Source organism: Leptodactylus fuscus, chromosome 3, assembly GCF_031893055.1.
Source record: "Leptodactylus fuscus isolate aLepFus1 chromosome 3, aLepFus1.hap2, whole genome shotgun sequence".
Classification (NCBI taxonomy): domain Eukaryota; kingdom Metazoa; phylum Chordata; class Amphibia; order Anura; family Leptodactylidae; genus Leptodactylus; species Leptodactylus fuscus.
The window spans coordinates 67,233,871-67,254,457 of record NC_134267.1 but is presented as its reverse complement, the minus strand read 5'-3'; the positions used below and the strand labels follow the sequence as shown (position 1 = coordinate 67,254,457).

Here is a 20,587-nt window from a genome sequence, read left to right as displayed (position 1 = left end):
GTTTAGAGGCTCCCTCCACCATGAATTGGTCCAAACTGGGTTTTTTAGAGGCTCCCTCCACCATGAATTTGCCCAAACTGGGCTGGTTAGAGGCTCCCTCCACCATGAATTGGTCCAAACTGGGCTGGTTAGAGGCTCCCTCCACCATTAATTGGTCCAAACTGGGCTGTTTAGAGGCTCCCTCCACCATTAATTGGTCCAAACTGGGCTGGTTAGAGGCTCCCTCCACCATGAATTTGCCCAAACTGGGCTGTTTAGAGGCTCCCTCCACCATGAATTTGCCCAAACTGGGCTGGTTAGAGGCTCCCTCCACCATGAATTGGTCCAAACTGGGGTTTTTAGAGGCTCCCTCCACCATGAATTTGCCCAAACTGGGGTGTTTAGAGGCTCCCTCCACCATGAATTTGCCCAAACTCTGCTGGTTAGAGGCTCAATACACCCTGATTTTCAAAACAAATGTTGGTGCCAACCTCAACTTACTACAAGGGCCAAATTCACTGCTGGTGACAAGCTCTCCTCACTGCAAGTGCCAAATACACATGTTTCAAGGTGTTTTCCTACTGTCAGAGAGGTGGTATTGAGTGTGTAAAGTGTGTAGTTGTTAGGCTGTGATGTTGGGGTAATAGAGGGTCTTTGGTGTGTTAGATGCCCCCAGACATGCTTCCCCTGCTGTCCCAGTGTCATTCCAGAGGTGTTGGCATCATTTCCTGGGGTGTCATAGTGGACTTGGTGACCCTCCAGACACGGATTTGGGTTTCCCCCTTAACGAGTATCTGTTCCCCATAGACTATAATGGGGTTCGAAACCCATTCGAACACACGAACATTGAGCGGCTGTTCGAATCGAATTTCGAACCTCGAACATTTTAGTGTTCGCTCATCTCTAGTAGCCATGAAAAACACAGCTAGCACACTGACATTATATCCTGTGGCCTCCTTGCATCTGCCCATTCAACCACGGACCCGGCACATATACACAGTCGTGTGCATCTAGCCTTAAAGGGAGTCTACCACTATACCCAAGCATATTGAACATCTACCACTGCTTACAACAAAAAGTGGAAATCCAGCAGCCCAGGAGTGTCTCAATTGATTAAAACGTAACTTTTATTAAATCCATGGTGATGCACAAATACGAAATGTTAAGTATTGAAGGGAAGCATAACCTGGCTTACGCGTTTCGGAAACAACTTTCCTTACTCATAGTATGATGCATGCCTGCGGACTACTAGCCCTACCTAATTAACTCCATCCCCCAACCCCCTCCCCACCCCCATCATACTTACCTGTCTTCTCGTCCTGGAGATGACTTTTGTGCTGCTGTCCCCTCTTCTGCCCTCTCTCTGCACTTGGAGTCAGAGCCTGCGCGATAGAACACCAGCAGAAGAGAAGATGAAGTGAGCGTTGTTGAGTATGATCGGAATGGGAAGGGAGGGGAAGTACTGGTGACCTCCCCGTCTCCGGAAACAGTGAAACAGAACATCACCTGGATATCAGAAAATGACCTCTCCAGGCATATGGGTAATTTTTTTTATTTTTTAAAGGGAGTAAATTAGAAGTTAGGCGAGGGGAGGGGGTTTAACTTAGTTTTCAAGTTTTAGTTTATGCTGGACAACCCCTTTAAGTAAAAACCCTGGATGGAGTAATGTGGCGATCTTCCCTCCAAAGGTCTCTGTATTACAGCTGCAAGTCCCATTATGATTTATGTAGGGTTTAATCACATTAATTATTGTGTGGCACACAGAGTACCCTAAATTACTTAAATCAGCATGGCATAGGCTAGGTTCACATTTGTGTTCAGGCTTCTGTTCGGGGGTCCGCTTAAATCTCTGTGAAAAAGTGGTTACCTAAAAAAAAAAACATGGACCCTATAGATTATATTGGGGCTGCCCTTTTCTCTCTGCATTTTTCATGTGGAGAGGGGAATGGAATCCCCAAACGTAGAACAAGTGCTGGTGCGCACCAGTAAGCAGTTGGGAGTGGTATTTACCTGAGGACACGCACACACTACGAACAGTTTCTGGACCACCCAGACTGAGCACAAGTAGACAGGATTGTCTAACATGCTGAGGGTGGGTTCACACCTGCGCCCGATCTCCGTTTTGTAGGTTTCTGTTTCCTGCCCGAGAAACTGGATAGGAGATGGAAATCGGCAGGCAGTTTTCAAACCCATTCATTTCAATGGGTTTGAAAAGTGTCTGCCTGTGAGCGTCTTCTGCGTCTTTCGCCGTGGAGAGCAGAAGACGCTCACGGGTGCTCACCGGCGGACACTGAATGCCGGTTTCCATCTTCTGCCGACAGAAAACAGAAACCTGCATAACAGAGATCGGGTGCTGGTGTGAACCCACCCTGACAAGTATGAGCATCTCCCACACGCTCCAGCCACAGGTGTCTCCTTTATTACACACCAGTGTGTCCCTGGACCATGTCCAAGTGCTTGGAAAATGAAAACTTAGTATCACAGCCCCCATTACATGTCCTGGCATAGACAGACAGCCACCGGTGCCTTCGATGTCATGAACAAGAAATCCAGACTGCAACAAATCCAGGTTCTGTTTGGGTTCCAACAACAATGGGGTGTGCACATGGAGGTCTTGTGGTGAGTGCTTCAGTCCTACCATTGCTGAGGAGTGATCTGCCATTACATAGTGGATATATAATAGTTATTTTATTTCTCATGCCTTTCATTTATTCCCTGAGCTGAGATGGCTGCTAATACTATAGTTATCCCTATGCCCGTTCACAATAGTTGCAATTATATCCTTTACAAAGATGGCCACCAGCTTACTTCCTGGATTTAGTTACACTAGTACTTTCCCATTTCCAACATGGCCATCATAGCACTTCCTGTATGAACTGAGCCTGTGCAATGGGCAATTGTCTGGTTGAGTTTTGTTACTAGACAACGGCGGAGGGAGTTGTCTCCAGCCCGGTGATTGGCTCAGCTTCACGGACATGCTCAGTGTGTTCTTGTAATGTTTGGATCCATGTCTATATCACAGTATGTGGATGATTGGTGAGTGGTCGGTCATCCCCTACACGTGTGTGCACAGATTGGGAATTGCTCATTTTATTAATAGGGCTGGATTGTATTAATCTTGGCACTTTGGGTTATATGTTATATGTGGTACTGTTTAACTATGCACTGTATATACTTTATATACTCTAACATGGCAATGTAATTGTTCTGTCCCATGTAAGTATCTGCCACATACAGTACATAACATACAGGGTGCTTGAGAAAGGTTCAGGAACTGAAGCATTGCACTGATCTAGTCTAATAAAGCTTCTTACTGCAACTATATAGCGTAAGGTTATATATGCAAGTAAGGTTATATATAAGGTAAGGTATACAAGTAAGGTGCACAAGCATGGTTATATATACGAGTAAGGTATACAAGTATGGTTATATGTAAGGTAAGGTTATATATATAAGGTAAGGTATGCAAGTATGGTTATATAAGGTAAGGAATACAAGTAAGGTGTACAAGCATGGTTATATATATATATATATATATATATATATTATATATAAAATATATTTATACACACTCACCGGCCACTTTATTAGGTACACCATGCTAGTAACGGGTTGGACCCCCTTTTGCTTTCAGAACTTCCTCAATTCTTCGTGGCATAGATTCAACAAGGTGCTGGAAGCATTCCTCAGAGATTTTGGTCCATATTGACATGATGGCATCACACAGTTGCTGCAGATTTGTCGGCTGCACATCCATGATGCGAATCTCCCGTTCCACCACATCCCAAAGATGCTCTATTGGATTGAGATCTGGTGACTGTGGAGGCCATTGGAGTACAGTGAACTCATTGTCATGTTCAAGAAACCAGTCTGAGATGATTCCAGCTTTATGACATGGCACATTATCCTGCTGAAAGTAGCCATCAGATGTTGGGTACATTGTGGTCATAAAGGGATGGACATGGTCAGCAACAATACTCAGGTAGGCTTTGGCGTTGCAACGATGCTCAATTGGTACCAAGGGGCCCAAAGAGTGCCAAGAAAATATTCCCCACACCATGACACCACCACCACCAGCCTGAACCGTTGATACAAGGCAGGATGGATCCATGCTTTCATGTTGTTGACGCCAAATTCTGACCCTACCATCCGAATGTCGCAGCAGAAATCGAGACTCATCAGACCAGGCAACGTTTTTCCAATCTTCAATTGTCCAATTTCGATGAGCTTGTGCAAATTGTAGCCTCAGTTTCCTGTTCTTAGCTGAAAGGAGTGGCACCCGGTGTGGTCTTCTGCTGCTGTAGCCCATCTGCCTCAAAGTTCGATGTACTGTGCGTTCAGAGATGCTCTTCTGGCTACCTTGGTTGTAACGGGTGGCTATTTGAGTCACTGTTGCCTTTCTATCAGCTCGAACCAGTCTGGCCATTCTCCTCTGACCTCTGGCATCAACAACGCATTTCCGCCCACAGAACTGCCGCTCACTGGATGTTTTTTCTTTTTCGGACCATTCTCTGTAAACCCTAGAGATGGTTGTGTGTGAAAATCCCAGTAGATCAGCAGTTTCTGAAATACTCAGACCAGCCCTTCTGGCACCAACAACCATGCCACGTTCAAAGGCACTCAAATCACCTTTCTTCCCCATACTGATGCTCGGTTTGAACTGCAGGAGATTGTCTTGACCATGTCTACATGCCTAAATGCACTGAGTTGCCGCCATGTGATTGGCTGATTAGAAATTAAGTGTTAACGAGCAGTTGGACAGGTGTACCTAATAAAGTGGCCGGTGAGTGTGTGTGTGTATATATATATGTATATATATATATATATATATATACGAGTAAGGTATACAAGCATGGTTTTTATATATATATATATATATATATATATATATATATATATATATATATATAATATATATATGAATGCTCTACCCCGTGTTGGGGACATTAAAGGGTCCTCATAAGAGTATGTTGCAGAGTTCCAAATTAAATAATTAACAGGCCTAGATGGGCTACCACCCATTGGGCCTGGAGAATCCACACACACACACACACACACACGCAGCTGATAGTGTATCAAGTGAGTTCTGATTTTATTATAAGAAAAAGGTAGTTTAAATACATTACAGACAAAGAGCTGGCTTGGCTATTCTAATTAGTACAATCATGATTGGTTATAGAGATATAAGACATGCCTGGCACATGGCTATTGGCTGAGGCTCATTATAATCTGCATCTCATTATAGCTTTCCACACTGGGATGCACTTTCCCATGAAACAAAGAAGGATTCAAAATACTTATGTGTGAGCTAACATCCCAGACTGTCTATATGTATATATCATGGCAAAAAGAGATAAGATGACATGTTCCAACTTGATTAACAATGAGCTACATAGATTCTGTGTCTGTACACTCTAAGTGACCTTCATATACCATAAAATATGACAGAGTGCCCAGATACCATAAGATTAATACTTTTGTTGGTTATGTGTCCATACATCATGTAAAGGAGATAAGAGATATACAAAGTCAGCTGCATCTTCTCATGAGGCCCTTGAGAGATAATGATTAGCAACCTATGCATTAATGTTCATTATCACATTCCTTAAAGTCTAACAAAGGGCCTCCTTGACTTAAACAGAAAATACATACTTATGTGAAAGAGTACAAGATGGCTGCCAAAATACAAAGATGGAGGACTTAACTCTAACACCCGGACAATCAGATTAACTCCCAGTTTCTACAGTTTCAAACGCAAACTAAAGACGCATCTTTTCAGACAGGCCTATCACAATTCCTAATGTAAACCCTTCCATAATATAATTAGAATCCCCAAAATTTAACCCTCTTCTGTCCCTGCTCCCACATTACCCCACATGATATGATGTCATCTCATGCTAACTTTATAGGTCCAAGCTCCATCCACATGTTACAGGACACCACTAGTGATGGCTCAAAAAGTTTTGTTTGTGTAATGACAGTCACCTCTATTACAAAATTGTCTGAATACTGTATAAACAATACCGCCCCTACTACCTCTTGTGTCACCCCCTCTACCTCATAGATTGTAAGCTCTTGCGAGCAGGGCCCTCAGTCCCATTGTGTGAAATGACGTTCTTTGTAATGTATTTTTCTGTCTGTATTTGAACCCTACAAATTGTACAGTGCTGTGGAATATGTTGGCGATATATAAATAAAATTTATTATTATAGGTATACAGTTAAGTACAGATGAGCGAACACTGTTCGGATCAGCCGATCCAAACAGCACGTACCCATACAAATGAATGGAAGCACCTGTGACGCTGACTTGGCCGGCGTCACAGGTGCTTCCATTCATTTCTATGGGTGCGTGCTGTTCGGATCGGCTGATTTGAACAGTGTTCGCTCATCTCTACAGGTAAGGTATAAAAGTATGGTTATACAGTGGGGCAAAAAAGTATTTAGTCAGTCACCAATAGTGCAAGTTCCACCACTTAAAAAGATGAGAGGCGTCAGTAATTTACATCATAGGTAGACCTCAACTATGAGAGACAAAATGAGAAAACAAATCCAGAAAATCACATTGTCTGATTTTGTAAGAATTTATTTGCAAATTATGGTGGAAAATAAGTATTTGGTCAGTAACAAAATTTCATCTCAATACTTTGTTATATATCCTTTGTTGGCAATGACAGAGGTCAAACGTTTTCTGTAAGTCTTCACAAGGTTGGCACACACTGTTGTTGGTATGTTGGCCCATTCCTCCATGCAGATCTCCTCTAGAGCAGTGATGTTTTGGGGCTGTCGCTTGGCAACACGGACTTTCAACTCCCTCCAAAGGTTTTCTATAGGGTTGAGATCTGGAGACTGGCTAGGCCACTCCAGGACCTTGAAATGCTTCTTACAAAGCCACTCCTTCGTTGCCCTGGCGGTGTGCTTTGGATCATTGTCATGTTGAAAGACCCAGCCACGTTTCATCTTCAATGCCCTTGCTAATGGAAGGAGGTTTGCACTCAAAATCTCACGATACATGGCCCCATTCATTCTTTCATGTACCCCGATCAGTCGTCCTGGCCCCTTTGCAGAGAAACAGTCCCAAAGCATGATGTTTCCACCCCCATGCTTTACAGTAGGTATGGTGTTTGATGGATGCAACTCGGTATTCTTTTTCCTCCAAACACGAAAAGTTGTGTTTCTACCAAACAGTTCCAGTTTGGTTTCATCAGACCATAGGACATTCTCCCAATACTCTTCTGGATAATCCAAATGCTCTCTAGTAAACTTCAGACGGGCCCGGACATGTACTGGCTTAAGCAGTGGGACACGTCTGGCACTGCAGGATCTGAGTCCCTGGCGGCGTAGTGTGTTACTGATGGTAGGCTTTGTTACATTGGTCCCAGCTCTCTGCAGTTCATTCACTAGGTCCCCCCGCGTGGTTCTGGGATTTTTGCTCACCGTTCTTGTAATCATTTTGACCCCACGGGGTGAGATTTTGCGTGGAGCCCCAGATCGAGGGAGATTATCAGTGGTCTTGTATGTCTTCCATTTTCTAATTATTGCTCCCACAGTTGATTTCTTCAATCCAAGCTGGTTGCCTATTGCAGATTCAGTCTTCCCAGCCTGGTGCAGGGCTACAATTTTGTTTCTGGTGTCCTTTGACAGCTCTTTGGTCTTCACCATAGTGGAGTTTGGAGTCTGACTGTTTGAGGGTGTGCACAGGTGTCTTTTTATACTGATAACAAGTTTAAACAGGTGCCATTACTACAGGTAATGAGTGGAGGAAAGAGGAGACTCTTAAAGAAGAAGTTACAGGTCTCTGAGAGCCAGAAATCTTGATTGTTTGTAGGTGACCAAATATTTATTTTCCACCATAATTTGCAAATAAATTCTTACAAAATCAGACAATGTGATTTTCTGGATTTGTTTTCTCATTTTGTCTCTCATAGTTGAGGTCTACCTATGATGTAAATTACAGATGCCTCTCATCTTTTTAAGTGGTGGACTTGCACTATTGGTGACTGACTAAATACTTTTTTGCCCCACTGTATACAAGGTAAGGTATTCAAGTATGGTTATATATAAGGTAAGGTATATAAGTATGGTTATACATAAGGTAAGGTATACAAGTAAGGTTATATATACAAGTAAGGTTATATATACAAGGTAAGGTATACAAGTATGGTTATACATAAGGTAAGGTATACAAGTAAGGTTATATATACAAATAGGAAAATCCATGATAAATACCTGTTATTAAAATCAAGATAATGTTTGAAAACGTCTAAATATTTAAAAATTTTTGTAAACCGTATAGAAACACAAGACATTGCTTTGGTGAGAAGATGCTACAACATGGCTATTTCCAGTGATTTTCCTGCACCACATAAACCGCTGATCAACTGACTGCTACAAGGAGGGGAGCCAAGTGTGCATGTGCAAGAAGCGGGTGGCAGAGCAATCAGTACACAGGTAGTACATAGCAGTAAGTGAGAGGTAGGTATCTGTATGGTGGCTGCTATCACATTGCAGTCACTAATGTCATAGTGAATGATATTTTTACTTTGCAGCGGGTAAATTGTTGGCGAGTCGATACCCACCTTATTCCACAGTATGTGAATGATGTGCTACAGGTTTTCACTGTGGATTCCAAATCTGGATGGCAGATCTGTAGTAAGGCTTGGTTCACACTGGTGCTCAGTCTCCGCTCTGGAATTCCGTTACCGTTATTCCGTTAATGCGGAGAAAACCGTTCTGCAAACAGCATTTTTCTGGTGGAAAACTGGCAGACCCCATTATAGTCTATGAGATCCGCAGGTAAAGGCTTTTTAAGCAGATTAGGTTTCCGCTTGGGGACCCCACAAAAGGAAATCTGAACACAGGTGTGAAACCCGGCGGTCAGCTTTACAACCCGTTTTTTTAGTCAGGCACAAAATCCTGCATGTCCTACTTTGTGTCCGGCTAAAAAAATCCGGTTTTCCTGCAGACAGGCCGCAGGTGGACACTGGTGGTCACCTTTACATACCCATTCAAGTGAATGGGTTTTAAAGCTGACCGCTGCTTTTCCGTCCCTTGTCCAGTTTCGCCAGGGCTGAGAACGGAAACCCAGCAGAATGCACACACCAGACACCGAGTGCAAGTGTGAACGAACCCTGAGTGACATGTTTCAGTTGTCATCTCCATAGAGCATGGATTTTTGCTGGGAATTCCACGTATGGCATCACTTGATGTAGGACATACATGTGACAAATCTCCCTCCCCCCCCCATACATTGTACCTTGGGAGTGACAAATCTGCAATGTGCAAAATTGACGCTTGCAAATTCTGACAATGTCAACATGCCCTAGCAGTGATCGGAGCTTGGTCAAAGGTGTTTTTTTGTTTTGTTTTGTTAAATATATAAATAAATAAAATCTGCTCTGTCTAATACCTATAAAGGTTAGGTAGCATCTAAAGGGAAAAGCATTCTTGTTACTTCTCAGTATTGATACCATCATTCTATTTTACAGATGTCTGGATCCATTCCTCTTACCACATGCCTGTCACCAGCCGTTTACAATATGGTGTGTTTGCTTGGATTTGAGGTTCAAGATGACGTTGAGATAACAAGTCTCTTGGACAAGGAACATCGTGTGTGCTGGGGCACCATTTGTGAGACTGTGTCCCACCTGTCCTCAGGTGTGTTATACATTGCCTTTATCTGCTGTGTAAGATACCAGGTTGCAAATGCATTGCCACCAGATTTGCCCGTATATCACTGTTAGCAGTCTTGTGTGTTGCAGATGCGACTAGCTTCCTTCCTGTTCTGGGTATAATTTCTCCACTGGGGCCACCATTGCCACATATATCCTGCCACATTAGAGTCTTGGCAGATGGGGAGCTTTGTGAGTAGGGAATCCCATCCTTTCCCAGGTGTCCAGCATTTTCCAGTCATTTGGTGAACCAATACTGTGTCTTGACTTGGGGAGTATGCAGATTGGAAAACATGAGGGAAATCCCACAAGACTGAGGATCCTCTGGTTGCCCCAGTTCAGTATGTCCAACCTCCCTCTTTCTCCTTATCCCCCGTCTTCTTTGAGGATATTTAAGCAACCTAAACCTCCAGCCATGAAATATGGCATCTGTAAAAAAACAAAAAACACTAATATCGTCATATAAAAAATGCATTCAAATAGTGACCACAAGCAAATCCCTTTCTTTTTTGTATACCTTGAAAGCTGATGAAATTAATTCCACCATTGGTCAGTGTATGGACCCCACAGACTAGAGCTTGGGCAATTATGATCAAAATCGCAATTGATGGAGCATTTTGCCTTGATTACCATTAATGAATGATTATTTTAGGACACTCCCACTTTTACATGCCAAGACCCGTGTCCGCGCCATTGTCTCTCTGCCAGGTCATGGGATCTGTGCTTCAGTTTTTGCCAGTAAGGTGCACTGGCTCCTTTAGAAGCTGTAAATCTTGTAGTCTGTTTGCAGTTAATCTTAAGGCAGCTTCTTCCAAGAAGATCCCTAGCTTTGAAAGCTGCGTTGTGATTGGTTGTTATGGCCAGGTAAGATCGTTTTGCTTTTGGCCTTTTTAATAGATTCAAACTGCTGTCACTGAGGCAGTCATGTGGTATGGATGCAGGAAACCACATGGCGTTCAAGAGATTTAATCGAAGAAAATACAAGAATACAAACTAATGCGTCATCCTTCTTGCTTATAGCAGGATCTGGTCTGAGTTTCTCAACAGCTCACACACAGGACCCACCACCAACTGACTGACTAGTGTGTGCTACTATTAGCCCTTTTATAGCTCCTAAATGTGACGAAGTCCTGTCCTAATCATAAAATCACAATAGAAGCCTTTCATAGGCACACAACTTTTTCTTAGGGCTCATTCACATCTGCGTCCGGTCTCCATTCATACATGTTTCCGTTTCCTGCACAAAACAGAACAGGAGACGGAAAGCTGCAGGACTCTTTGTAACCCATTCATTTGAATGGGTTTGAAAGGTGTCCGGCCGTGAGCGCCGGTGAGCGTTTTATGCTTTTTTTAAACCGGACACAGAGTCGGACATGCAGTACTCTGTGTCTGGTTTTAAAAACAAAAATGGTTTCGCGGCGGAGAGCATAAAACACTCACCGGCGCTCACGGCCGGACCCGGTCTGACAGCTTTCCGTCTTCTGCATGCAGAAGACGGAAAGCTCAAAACATAGTCCTGGCGCTAGTGTGAACCTAGCATTACTCTGTTTTAACTGTTTCACAATTAGATAACAGTAATTACTCGGCTCATACCTTTGTGCACTATTTGGCCACTTGATGGCAGCAAAGCACAAGAAACACATTGGAGAGCTATGTAATTTTAAAGGGATTCTACCACTAAAACGCTGTTTTGTGTGCTTTAGACATCGGAATAGCCTTTAGAAAGGCTGTTCGTCTCTTACTTTTAGACATGGTCTCAGCTGCGCCGTTCCTTAGAAATACCGTTTTTTACCGGTATGCTAATGAGTTCTCCGCAGCAATGAGGGCGGGCCCCAGCACTCAAACAGCAATGGGGGCATCCCCACTGCCGCCCGAGAACCCGCTCCAGCGACGCCTTCTTCTTCAGCTGCATCCTACCCTTCTCTGTCATCTTCCTTCTTCGTCAGCTCTGATGCCTGCGCAGTCTTGCCTTGCGGCCTCGAAATTATTGCCGCCGGCATGCGCAGTCGGCTCTACCAGTGTTCGTTTGAGCGCTTGGGCCCGCCCTCATTGCTGCGAAGAACTTTTGCATGAAAATGTGAAGACTCTTATTTGGAAAGAATACAAACACTCTGTGAACATACCGTGTTGGCCAAAAGTATTGGCACCCCTGCAATTCTGTCAGATAATACTCATTTTCTTCCAGAAAATGATTGCAAGCACAAATTTTTTGGTATTATTATCTTCATTTAATTTGTCTTCAATGGAAAACCACAAAAAGAATTGTCAAAAAGCCAAATTGGATATAATTCCACAGCAAACATAAAAAAGGGGGTGGACAAAAGTATTGGCACTGTTTGAAAAATCATGTGATGCTTCTCTAATTTGTGTAATTAACAGCACCTGTTACTTACCTGAGGCACCTAACAGATGGTGGCAATAACCAAATCACACTTGCAGCCAGGTGAAATGGATTAAAGTTGACTCACCCTCTGTCCTGTGTCCTTGTGTGTACCACATTGAGCATGGAGAGAAGAAAGACCAAAGAACTGTCTGAGGACTTGAGAAGCAAAATTGTGAGGAAGCATGAGCAATCTCAAGGCTACAAGTCCATCTCCGAAGACCTGAATATTCCTGTGTCTACCGCACGAAGTCATCAAGAAGTTTAAAGGCCATGGAACTGTGGCTAACCTCCCTAGATATGGACGGAAAAGAAAAATTGAGAGATTTCAATGAAAGATTGTGCGGATGGTGGATAAAGAACCTCGACTAACATCCAAACAAGTTCAAGCTGCCCTGCAGTCCAAGGGTACTACAGTGTCACCCCGTACTATCCGTCAGCGTCTGAATGAAAAGGGACTGTATGGTAGGATACCCAGGAACACCCCACTTCTTACCCAGAGACATAAAAAAACCAGGCTGGAGTTTGCCAAAACTTACCTGAGAAAGCCAAAAACGTTTTGGAAGAATGTTCTCTGGTCAGATGAGACAAAAGTAGAGTTTTTTGGGAAAAGGCATCAACATAGAGTTTACAGGAAAAAAAAGAGGCCTTCAAAGAAAAGAACACGGTCCCTACAGTCAAACATGGCGGAGGTTCCCTGATGTTTTGGGGTTGCTTTGCTGCCTCTGGCACTGGACTGCTTGACCGTGTGCATGGCATTATGAAGTCTAAAGACTACCAACAAATTTTGCAGCATAAGGTAGGGCCCAGTGTGAGAAAGCTGGGTCTCCCTCAGAGGTCATGGGTCTTCCAGCAGGACAATGACCCAAAACACTGAGTACTGAGTCACAGCTCAGTACTCAGACATCTGCCTGGTAATCAGCTGTGCACCTGTGTGCTCATCACATGACCAGGACCGTAAATCACATGACCATGGTCAGAGTTTTATCCTCTAGAAGTAACAGAATGAATGACAGCAAGCCGAAATCTAGAAAACCGTGAGGAATTGATACAGAAAGTATATTGGAAAATTGTATATGTTTAATGTCCATTTGTTTGTCAATATTGATCTGAAAGTGGCCAACCCCTTTAAGTAGGGAAAGACGACTTTTGGAGGACTTACGCTTTTTCATTAAAAAAGAAGTCCAGTCCTCCAGTTCTAACCTCATGCCCTGTCTATATAACAGGAGGAGAATAAATTTTTTCAGTTCAGAATACAGGGATGAATGATTGAATGGTTTAGGTAAAACCATGAACATTGAAGAGGTAGCTTTTTTGATCGCTTTCTCCACTGCTGGGCACCAGATTGTAATCTGGTATATCTCCTTGTGTAGCCGTCATGGTGGACGTAATGGAAAGCCGGAGTTAGACTTACCGGTAACTCTGTTTCCGTGAGTCCACCATGACGGCGTCTAATTACCCTGCATAGTTAATAATGTAAGTAATTATGTAAGACAGCATACTGTAGTTTATATTTCTCACCTTTCCTTTGTAATTTGGTAAACACTGGTGTATAGTGGTGGGAGTGGTGTATTTAACAAGTCTCTCAGTTCCTGTCCCTACAGAGGGTCAGAGGTCAACCTCCTTGTGTAGCCGTCATCAGGGCCGCCGATAGGCCAGTACTACTGCTACTGGCGTCAGGGGCCCAGCCAAATTGAAAAATGGGGGGGCCCGGTTTTGGCCCGCCACCGTGTGCCGGCCCCCTGGCGCCCGTAGCAGTCATTGTATGTCCTATTTCAACTCAGATCTGCCGCCGCCGCTGCTACTGGCTTGTAGACGCGATGCGATGACGTCACATCGCGTCTACAACTGTGCGCCAGTGAGAGAGAGGCGCGCAGAGAGCTGCGAGGGAACGAAGGAGAAGGTAAGTGTAATGTTGTGTACGCTGAGGTGGAACGTGAAACTGGGGGCAGATGAAGGAGAGGACGGCATGACACGGGGGGCAGAGATGGAGGGGACATGAATCTGGGGGCAGAGATGGAGGGACATGATACTGGGGGCAGAGATGGAGGGGACATGAATATGGGGGCAGAGATGGAGGGGACATGAATATGGGGGCAGAGATGGAGGGGGCATGAATATGGGGGCAGAGATGGAGGAGACATGAATCTGGGGGTAGAGATGGAGGGGACATGAATCTGGGGGCAGAGATGGAGGGACATGAATCTGGGGGCAGAGATGGAGGGACATGAAACTGGGGACAGAGATGGAGGGGACATGAAACTGGGGGCAGAGATGGAAGGCGGGACATGAAACTGGGGGCAGAAATGGAGGGGCGGACATGAATCTGGGGGAAGAGATGGAGGGGGAGACATGAAACTGGGGGCAGATGAAGGGTGTATATGAAGCTGGGGGAGAGATAGAGGGGGGACATGTAATGTACGGGTGACTGTAGGAGAATTATACTGTGTGCGGGCACATGAAAAATTAATGAGAATGGGCGGAGTCAACATAACAGTGGGTGAGGCTAAATTTGCTGCAGCGCGCAAAGTGCGCCGCACATTTTGTCCCTCTTTTGGTTCTTCAGTTGGGAGGTATGGGTACAGGGGGCAATGGAAAGATGTTAGAAGGTGGACGGGGGGGATTGTTGGGGCATCAGGTGTGCGGCACTGCGGAGAGGGAACTGGGGCAATAATATATGATATATGAGTTTTTAGCTGGAGAACTACAAAGCACACAATACTTCCAAAGGTATGCGTGCTTTGTATTAATAATGATGTAGGCTGCTATGCTACTAGCATAGCAGCCTGTTTGGGGGTGGGACTTTCACTTTAAAGGAGTGTTCACATTGTGTTTTTGGCCTCCCTTGACGGGATACGTTGGTAACCAGTCACAATCAGCTCCCCACTTATCCCTGTATGGAGAACTGCAGGCCCCCCCTTTTTTTTAATGGCCAGTTCTTCGTGCAGGGATAAGTTGACAGCTGATTCTGACTGGTTACCAACGTATCCCGGCAAGGGAGGCCAAAAACGCAATGTGAACAAGCCCTGAGGATTTATTAGGAGGGCTCTTATAGATGGTGTTGGCTCTCTATAGGCGCTGTCACACGTATCAGATTATACCTGCAAATAGAATCTGATTAAGCCTTGTAATGCTGCTAAATAAAGGGAAATGTAATACAGAATTGGTATGTCGCAAAATAAGGTAGTTTTAAAATGGCGGGGGGCAAAATTCCTGATTTTTTTGTGCTTTTCACATGCTGTATGTTTTGGTATTTTTATAGCACAAAGTGGTACTAAAATACTTTTTAAAGTTCCATGTAGCGTCCCGCAGAAAAACTGCTGCAGACTTTCTGCTCCTATTATACCTATAGGGAAACTGCCGATGTTTCCGTAGGTATAATTGACATGCTGGGATTTTCAAACGGTTTTAGAAATTGCAGCATATTCACTTCATGTATTTTTACGCAAGGTGGAGATGGGAACCACTAGAATTCCATCCACCTTGCTGTGACTGTAAAATGCCACATTGTTTTCTGCAGTGTTTCTGCTGTGACCAGTATTTTTTATTTGATATTGTGCTGTCGGGGGTGGGGCTAGAACCTGTGATATGGGCATTGTACTGTAGTATTAATTGCTTTGCTCGTCTCAGGAAGAGACAATGCATCTGTTGGTCATATGGCTATGCCACATCTGTCTCTTTGAAATGAATGAGACTGAGCTGCAGCATGGCCATGTGACCAATGGACATGATGTCACTTCCTGAGAAGTCCTGCACATCCGCCTGATCAGATGCATGAAAAGATAATCCACCGCAATAAATGAGTTTCTGAGAAGTCCCAGTCCTTTGGCAAATGGTCTAAACAAAAGACGCCAATAAACCGGCTAGAAAACAAATCTTTAAAACTCAAAATTTTCAATGACTTATATTTGTAAATCTGCATAGGTATTAATTGTCTATAAATGTAAATATGGTTATATATGTGGGGAAGCCCCTTTAAGACTAATATGTGCAAGCTTTTGTTTTCAGGTGAGGGATTGAACTATGCTGAGAGTGTGAGGAAGATGGGACCCCTGTGTGATGCTGTTCATAAATATTTCATGTCACTACCTTATGAAAAGTATGAAGAGGCATTTCTGGACTGGTTTCAGTGGACAAACAACTCTGAGGTATGATTGGAGAGATTTCTAGCACTATTATCTTGCAATACATTCGGTAAGTGTTATTCTTATAACACTTAAATCATATTTGAAGACTTTGTCCTGGTTTCACTAAAAAATACAAATGTAGAAATAGACACAGAATCTGGAAAACGTGGGGCAACACAGTGGCTCAGTGGTTAGCGCTGTAGCTTTGCAGTGCTGGAGTCCTGGGTTCAAATCCTGACAGGAATTACATCTGCAAGGAGTTTGTATGTTCTCCCCATGTTTGTGTGGATTTCTTCCACAGACAAAGACATTCTGGTAGGGAAAAATGTACATTGTGAGTCCTATATGGGGATCACAATCTACATTAAAAAAACCCAAAAAACTGGAAAACGTAAAAAGATGACTTTGACCACAGTACCGTGTTCTACTTCTGGCTCTGCCCCTTACCTTCCTGACTACACCCCGTCTGACCTATTGCATCCTAACTGCTCCCTTGATAGCGTCCCATTACCTTCTTTTCTTCCTCTGCTTTATCAGCAATATACCTGTAAGGTTCATAACTATAAGGGTGAAGAACAGAATAATTCCTTAGACTCCCAACCAGGATGCTGTGGAAACCTGCCTGGATTGCTGCGACACTCCATCGTGAAGTTGGCTGCACCACTTCTTTGCAGTAATATTTACAACTCCATGTACACTTGCTGCATCAAGCAGGAGACCAAAGGAGCACCAAACAAATTGTTTGAGGCTTTTTTTTTGTACTCTGCATTTCAATAAGCAAATGGTTATTAAATTGAAAAAAAAAGAAGATTCCAAAAAAGTTTGGAAATGTAGGGCATGTAACATAATACAAAAAACAAAGACTGTATTCAGTATTTGCGGGACTATGTATGGCCATATAGGCCAGTCAGTCCCTCTTTTTTGCATGTGGGGATGCACAGCAGGTATTGTCTTTTTTACTTCTGTGGGCATCTTTTAGGATAAGTTTACCTTTTTTTTGGAGCCGATTTTGACATGTTTACTGTCTCAAAATCCCCGATTTAGTTCCCATCGTTCTCAACTGGAGCTAGTGACCGACTCTTCTTTTTCCAGTATACTATAGATGTAAGCGTCCTGTCCTATCTTACTGCTGCTACAGCACTGTAATCTCAGCTGAAGCCATGTGGGATGGTCACACGCTTTTCATCCCCATTGACTGATATGTTCATGAGTGACGCTTCAGCGTCGGAATTTCAGCTAAAACAATGTCACATAGTCTTACTATGTGGAACCCCATTGATTGATGAGCAACACACCAGTGGCAGAAACTATGGAAGAAAGAAGATCCGGTTTTCTGACTGTAGTTTCCAAAGGCAAAACACTGCTAAAAGAAATTGAAGAAAGCTTCCATCTTGTTTTTAACAGTGAATGGAGGTGGGTGCCATACGGAGGTTGCTTTGTTTGCACCAGACATTCTGTTGGCTTTTCAGTCTGTTGTTCTGATATTATGATGGATCAGAACAACGGACTTGAAGGATGGCAATGTGGATTTACCCTAAGACACCCCAAATTAAAAGGGGCCGTTTTGCTGACATTTTAACTTTTTTTTGTAGTAACCTTGATATATTGCAGATTAAGTATGTAAAATTAAGACAATGAATGACTACATTTGTAATCTATATTATTTGTGTAACTATTCCTCAGTTGTTTCTGAATGCTCTGAGTGCGCTGAAAAGCTTGGATGGGACCAAGATCTCGCTATGTTTGATGAAGGTAACATCTTGTCTGGAGCGCTCTCTAGGTGATGTGAGTATCCTCTGATTAATGGCTATTTATTTTCTTATTCTGTACAACAAATACCCAGCTTATAGCTTTTTCATATGTTTGTTGTTCTTTGGCTCAAGAATCATTATTAGAAATAACTAGATCTTTGGGAAGGCACAGCACTTTCTGGCTTGTAAGACATGGAGATCTTTCACATGGAGTGCGAGCTTGCATGTTTTGGCCAAAATATCCGCTAATAACTCTTTTTTAAGTAACTTCTTTGTTGTACAATGCAGCCAGGCCCTTTTATGTTGGTTATGGGCAAATGGGGTGTTGGTATCTATCTATACCAGCCTGCTTGATCTAAAAGTATGGGGGCACTAATGGGCTACCTCACATTATGTAACAGGCACATTGTACCTTATCTGCTGTGCCTATTCCCATTTAAGTTGCCCTTTTAATACTAGTCAGGAAAAACTGGCTTTAAATATGCACATCTTGGCGCATTTTACTCAACATTTCAGGTGCAAACACTTCAGTAAATTTGCCCCAATGTTCTGATGCTATATAGGCATCTTATAGGTGGATCACCTCTGTATTATAACTCAAACGTAATAATGTAATGGTCATTTTGATATGAAATGCATAATCCCAGATATTTTTGTTTAATTTTTCTGCATCTTATTTGTCTTACTGTTCACTTTGTATTTGGCTTTAGGTGTATTTAATAATTGGTAAAGATTGTCCATTCCTACTGAGAGATCTTTTGGCTTCCCAGGAATTGGCCAAAATCTTCAGTCAAACTGTGGTAAGTATATCTCAAGGTGACATAAGGCTCTGTTCACAATTGTGTATATCTATAATAAGCACAATGTCAGGGTTGCCCCTTGTCTACTCTCATTTTCATGCTGACCATCAACCTGTTGGCCTGTGTGATCAGTGTCCACTGCAATTACAATGTAAAACTAGTGTTCATCCAATGAGAACGGTACATTTAGGATATTGCGTCCAATCAGAATTGTCAAAATATAGTGCGATTTAACTGAAAACATCCTGGTCAGGCAAAGAAACTTATGCACTTATTATTTGAGACCGTGTGCAGGGATGTATGCAAGAGATTGCATGCTGAGTTTTTCCACAATCTGATATTTCTGGCTGTTTGTTTCAGTTTTTTTGTTTGTGTGTCTTGTGGGCTTTTTGCACAGTAGTTCTATTTATTACATCCAAATATGAAAATCGACGAACTTAAGGCCGCTTCCTTGAGCAGTAAACAACAATTTGGCAACATCAAAGTCCATCAGTAGATGTAAACAAATAACCATGAGAGATTAATTATTATGTTAACTAGAAATCTATAATAATGCAGATCAACTATGCAGAGTAAATGTACATTACACACACTTGCGGTAAACTCAATATTATACTTCTGTATCATAGAGAGATAACACAGACTGCCCATGCCTTTATCAGCAATGAGCCATCTGTGCTGTAAGACTAGATACGGAGATATAACAGGACAGGCTCCTTGACAACGTTTTATAAACAATGTGAGAAATTATTTCAGGTAGCAGGCAGAGAATACAGCTTTGCTAAAGCGATATATTTAGGAAAACTCTTGAATTAACAGAAACTAGCAGTATAGATAGAATCTTTGAGATGTAAATACCCCTTTAATTCAGGCAAAGTGTCAAAAGTAAACTAGCTTAAAGGGGCTCTATCACTGGATTTTCGCTATGTTAGATAAACATATGCCTGAATAGCCCTTAAAAAGGCAATTTAAGTCCTGCTAATCGTTTGTTAAAATCCCCCCCATTTTAATGAATTACCTTTTATATATAAATATGTAAATGAGCCCTCCGTGCACCGTGGGCATTGCCGTGCACCCCTCATGTCATACTCTGTTCACGCCCTCATCTCTTAGTTCTTCTATGTAAGTCCCTCCTCCTGCTCTCAATTCACAGCCTGTAGCTCCCTTTTTCTATCATAGCGTAGATCTACTGTACACATGGAGATCTATGATAGACACATGGAGCTGCAGCCCCTGCTCTGTATAGATCACTTATCATTTATATATACGTTTAAAAGGTAATTTATTAAAACGGGGGGGGGGGGGGGTGTTAACAAACGATTAGCAGGATTTGAGTAGCCTTTTTAAAGACTATTCAGGCATATGTTTATCTAAAATAGCGAAAATCCAGTGATAGAGCCCCTTTAATTTTATCAGTCTGGCTAAGGTCCAGTAGTAGACTCTTGTGCTAGGTTCACATCTGTTCCTGGGTAACTGTTCTTTGGGTCAGCTTGGGAACCCGAAGAACAGACACCTGATCTGCTTAAAAAGCGGTTACCCAAGTACCCCATAGACTATATTTAACTCCGCCTGGTTTTTGCCTGAAAAAAAGGGACAGAAACCCCCAAACAAAATCAAGGCATAGGTGTGAATCTAGCTTCAGGGTGCTTGTCCAGCCTAGAGATCGCATAGGAAAGCTTTTCCTTTCTGTTTCCTGTTCACACTTCAATACAGAAGGTAAAACATCCTGGATGCAGTAATGGAGTGACCTCTGCACCGAAGATATGTAGTCAGTTCTAAATTCTGTATCCAAATTCCAGTCACTTAAAGAAAACTGTTAGTAGCCTATGGTTGCTGGTGCATATTTTCTTGGAACTACATCACCAAAGCAAGAATCCTTG

At 42.9% G+C, this 20,587-nt stretch overlaps 1 protein-coding gene across 2 annotated transcripts in view; it reads left to right on the top strand.

Moving 5' to 3' along the window:
- Positions 1 to 2,964: 2,964 nt before the first annotated feature.
- ERMARD (ER membrane associated RNA degradation) overlaps positions 2,965 to 20,587 on the top strand; it is a 37,688-nt gene continuing 20,065 nt past the window's right edge. The window contains exons 1-6 of one of the 2 annotated variants that reach the window (XM_075267698.1): positions 2,965 to 3,015; positions 8,275 to 8,442; positions 9,467 to 9,635; positions 16,038 to 16,177; positions 17,840 to 17,941; positions 18,618 to 18,707. In XM_075267698.1, the coding sequence (XP_075123799.1) occupies positions 9,467 to 9,635; positions 16,038 to 16,177; positions 17,840 to 17,941; positions 18,618 to 18,707 (501 nt within the window). In that variant the 5' untranslated portion in view covers positions 2,965 to 3,015; positions 8,275 to 8,442. Of the gene's footprint in view, positions 3,016 to 8,274; positions 8,454 to 9,466; positions 9,636 to 16,037; positions 16,178 to 17,839; positions 17,942 to 18,617; positions 18,708 to 20,587 lie in introns of both variants that reach the window. The other variant, XM_075267697.1, reaches the window with a different exon arrangement.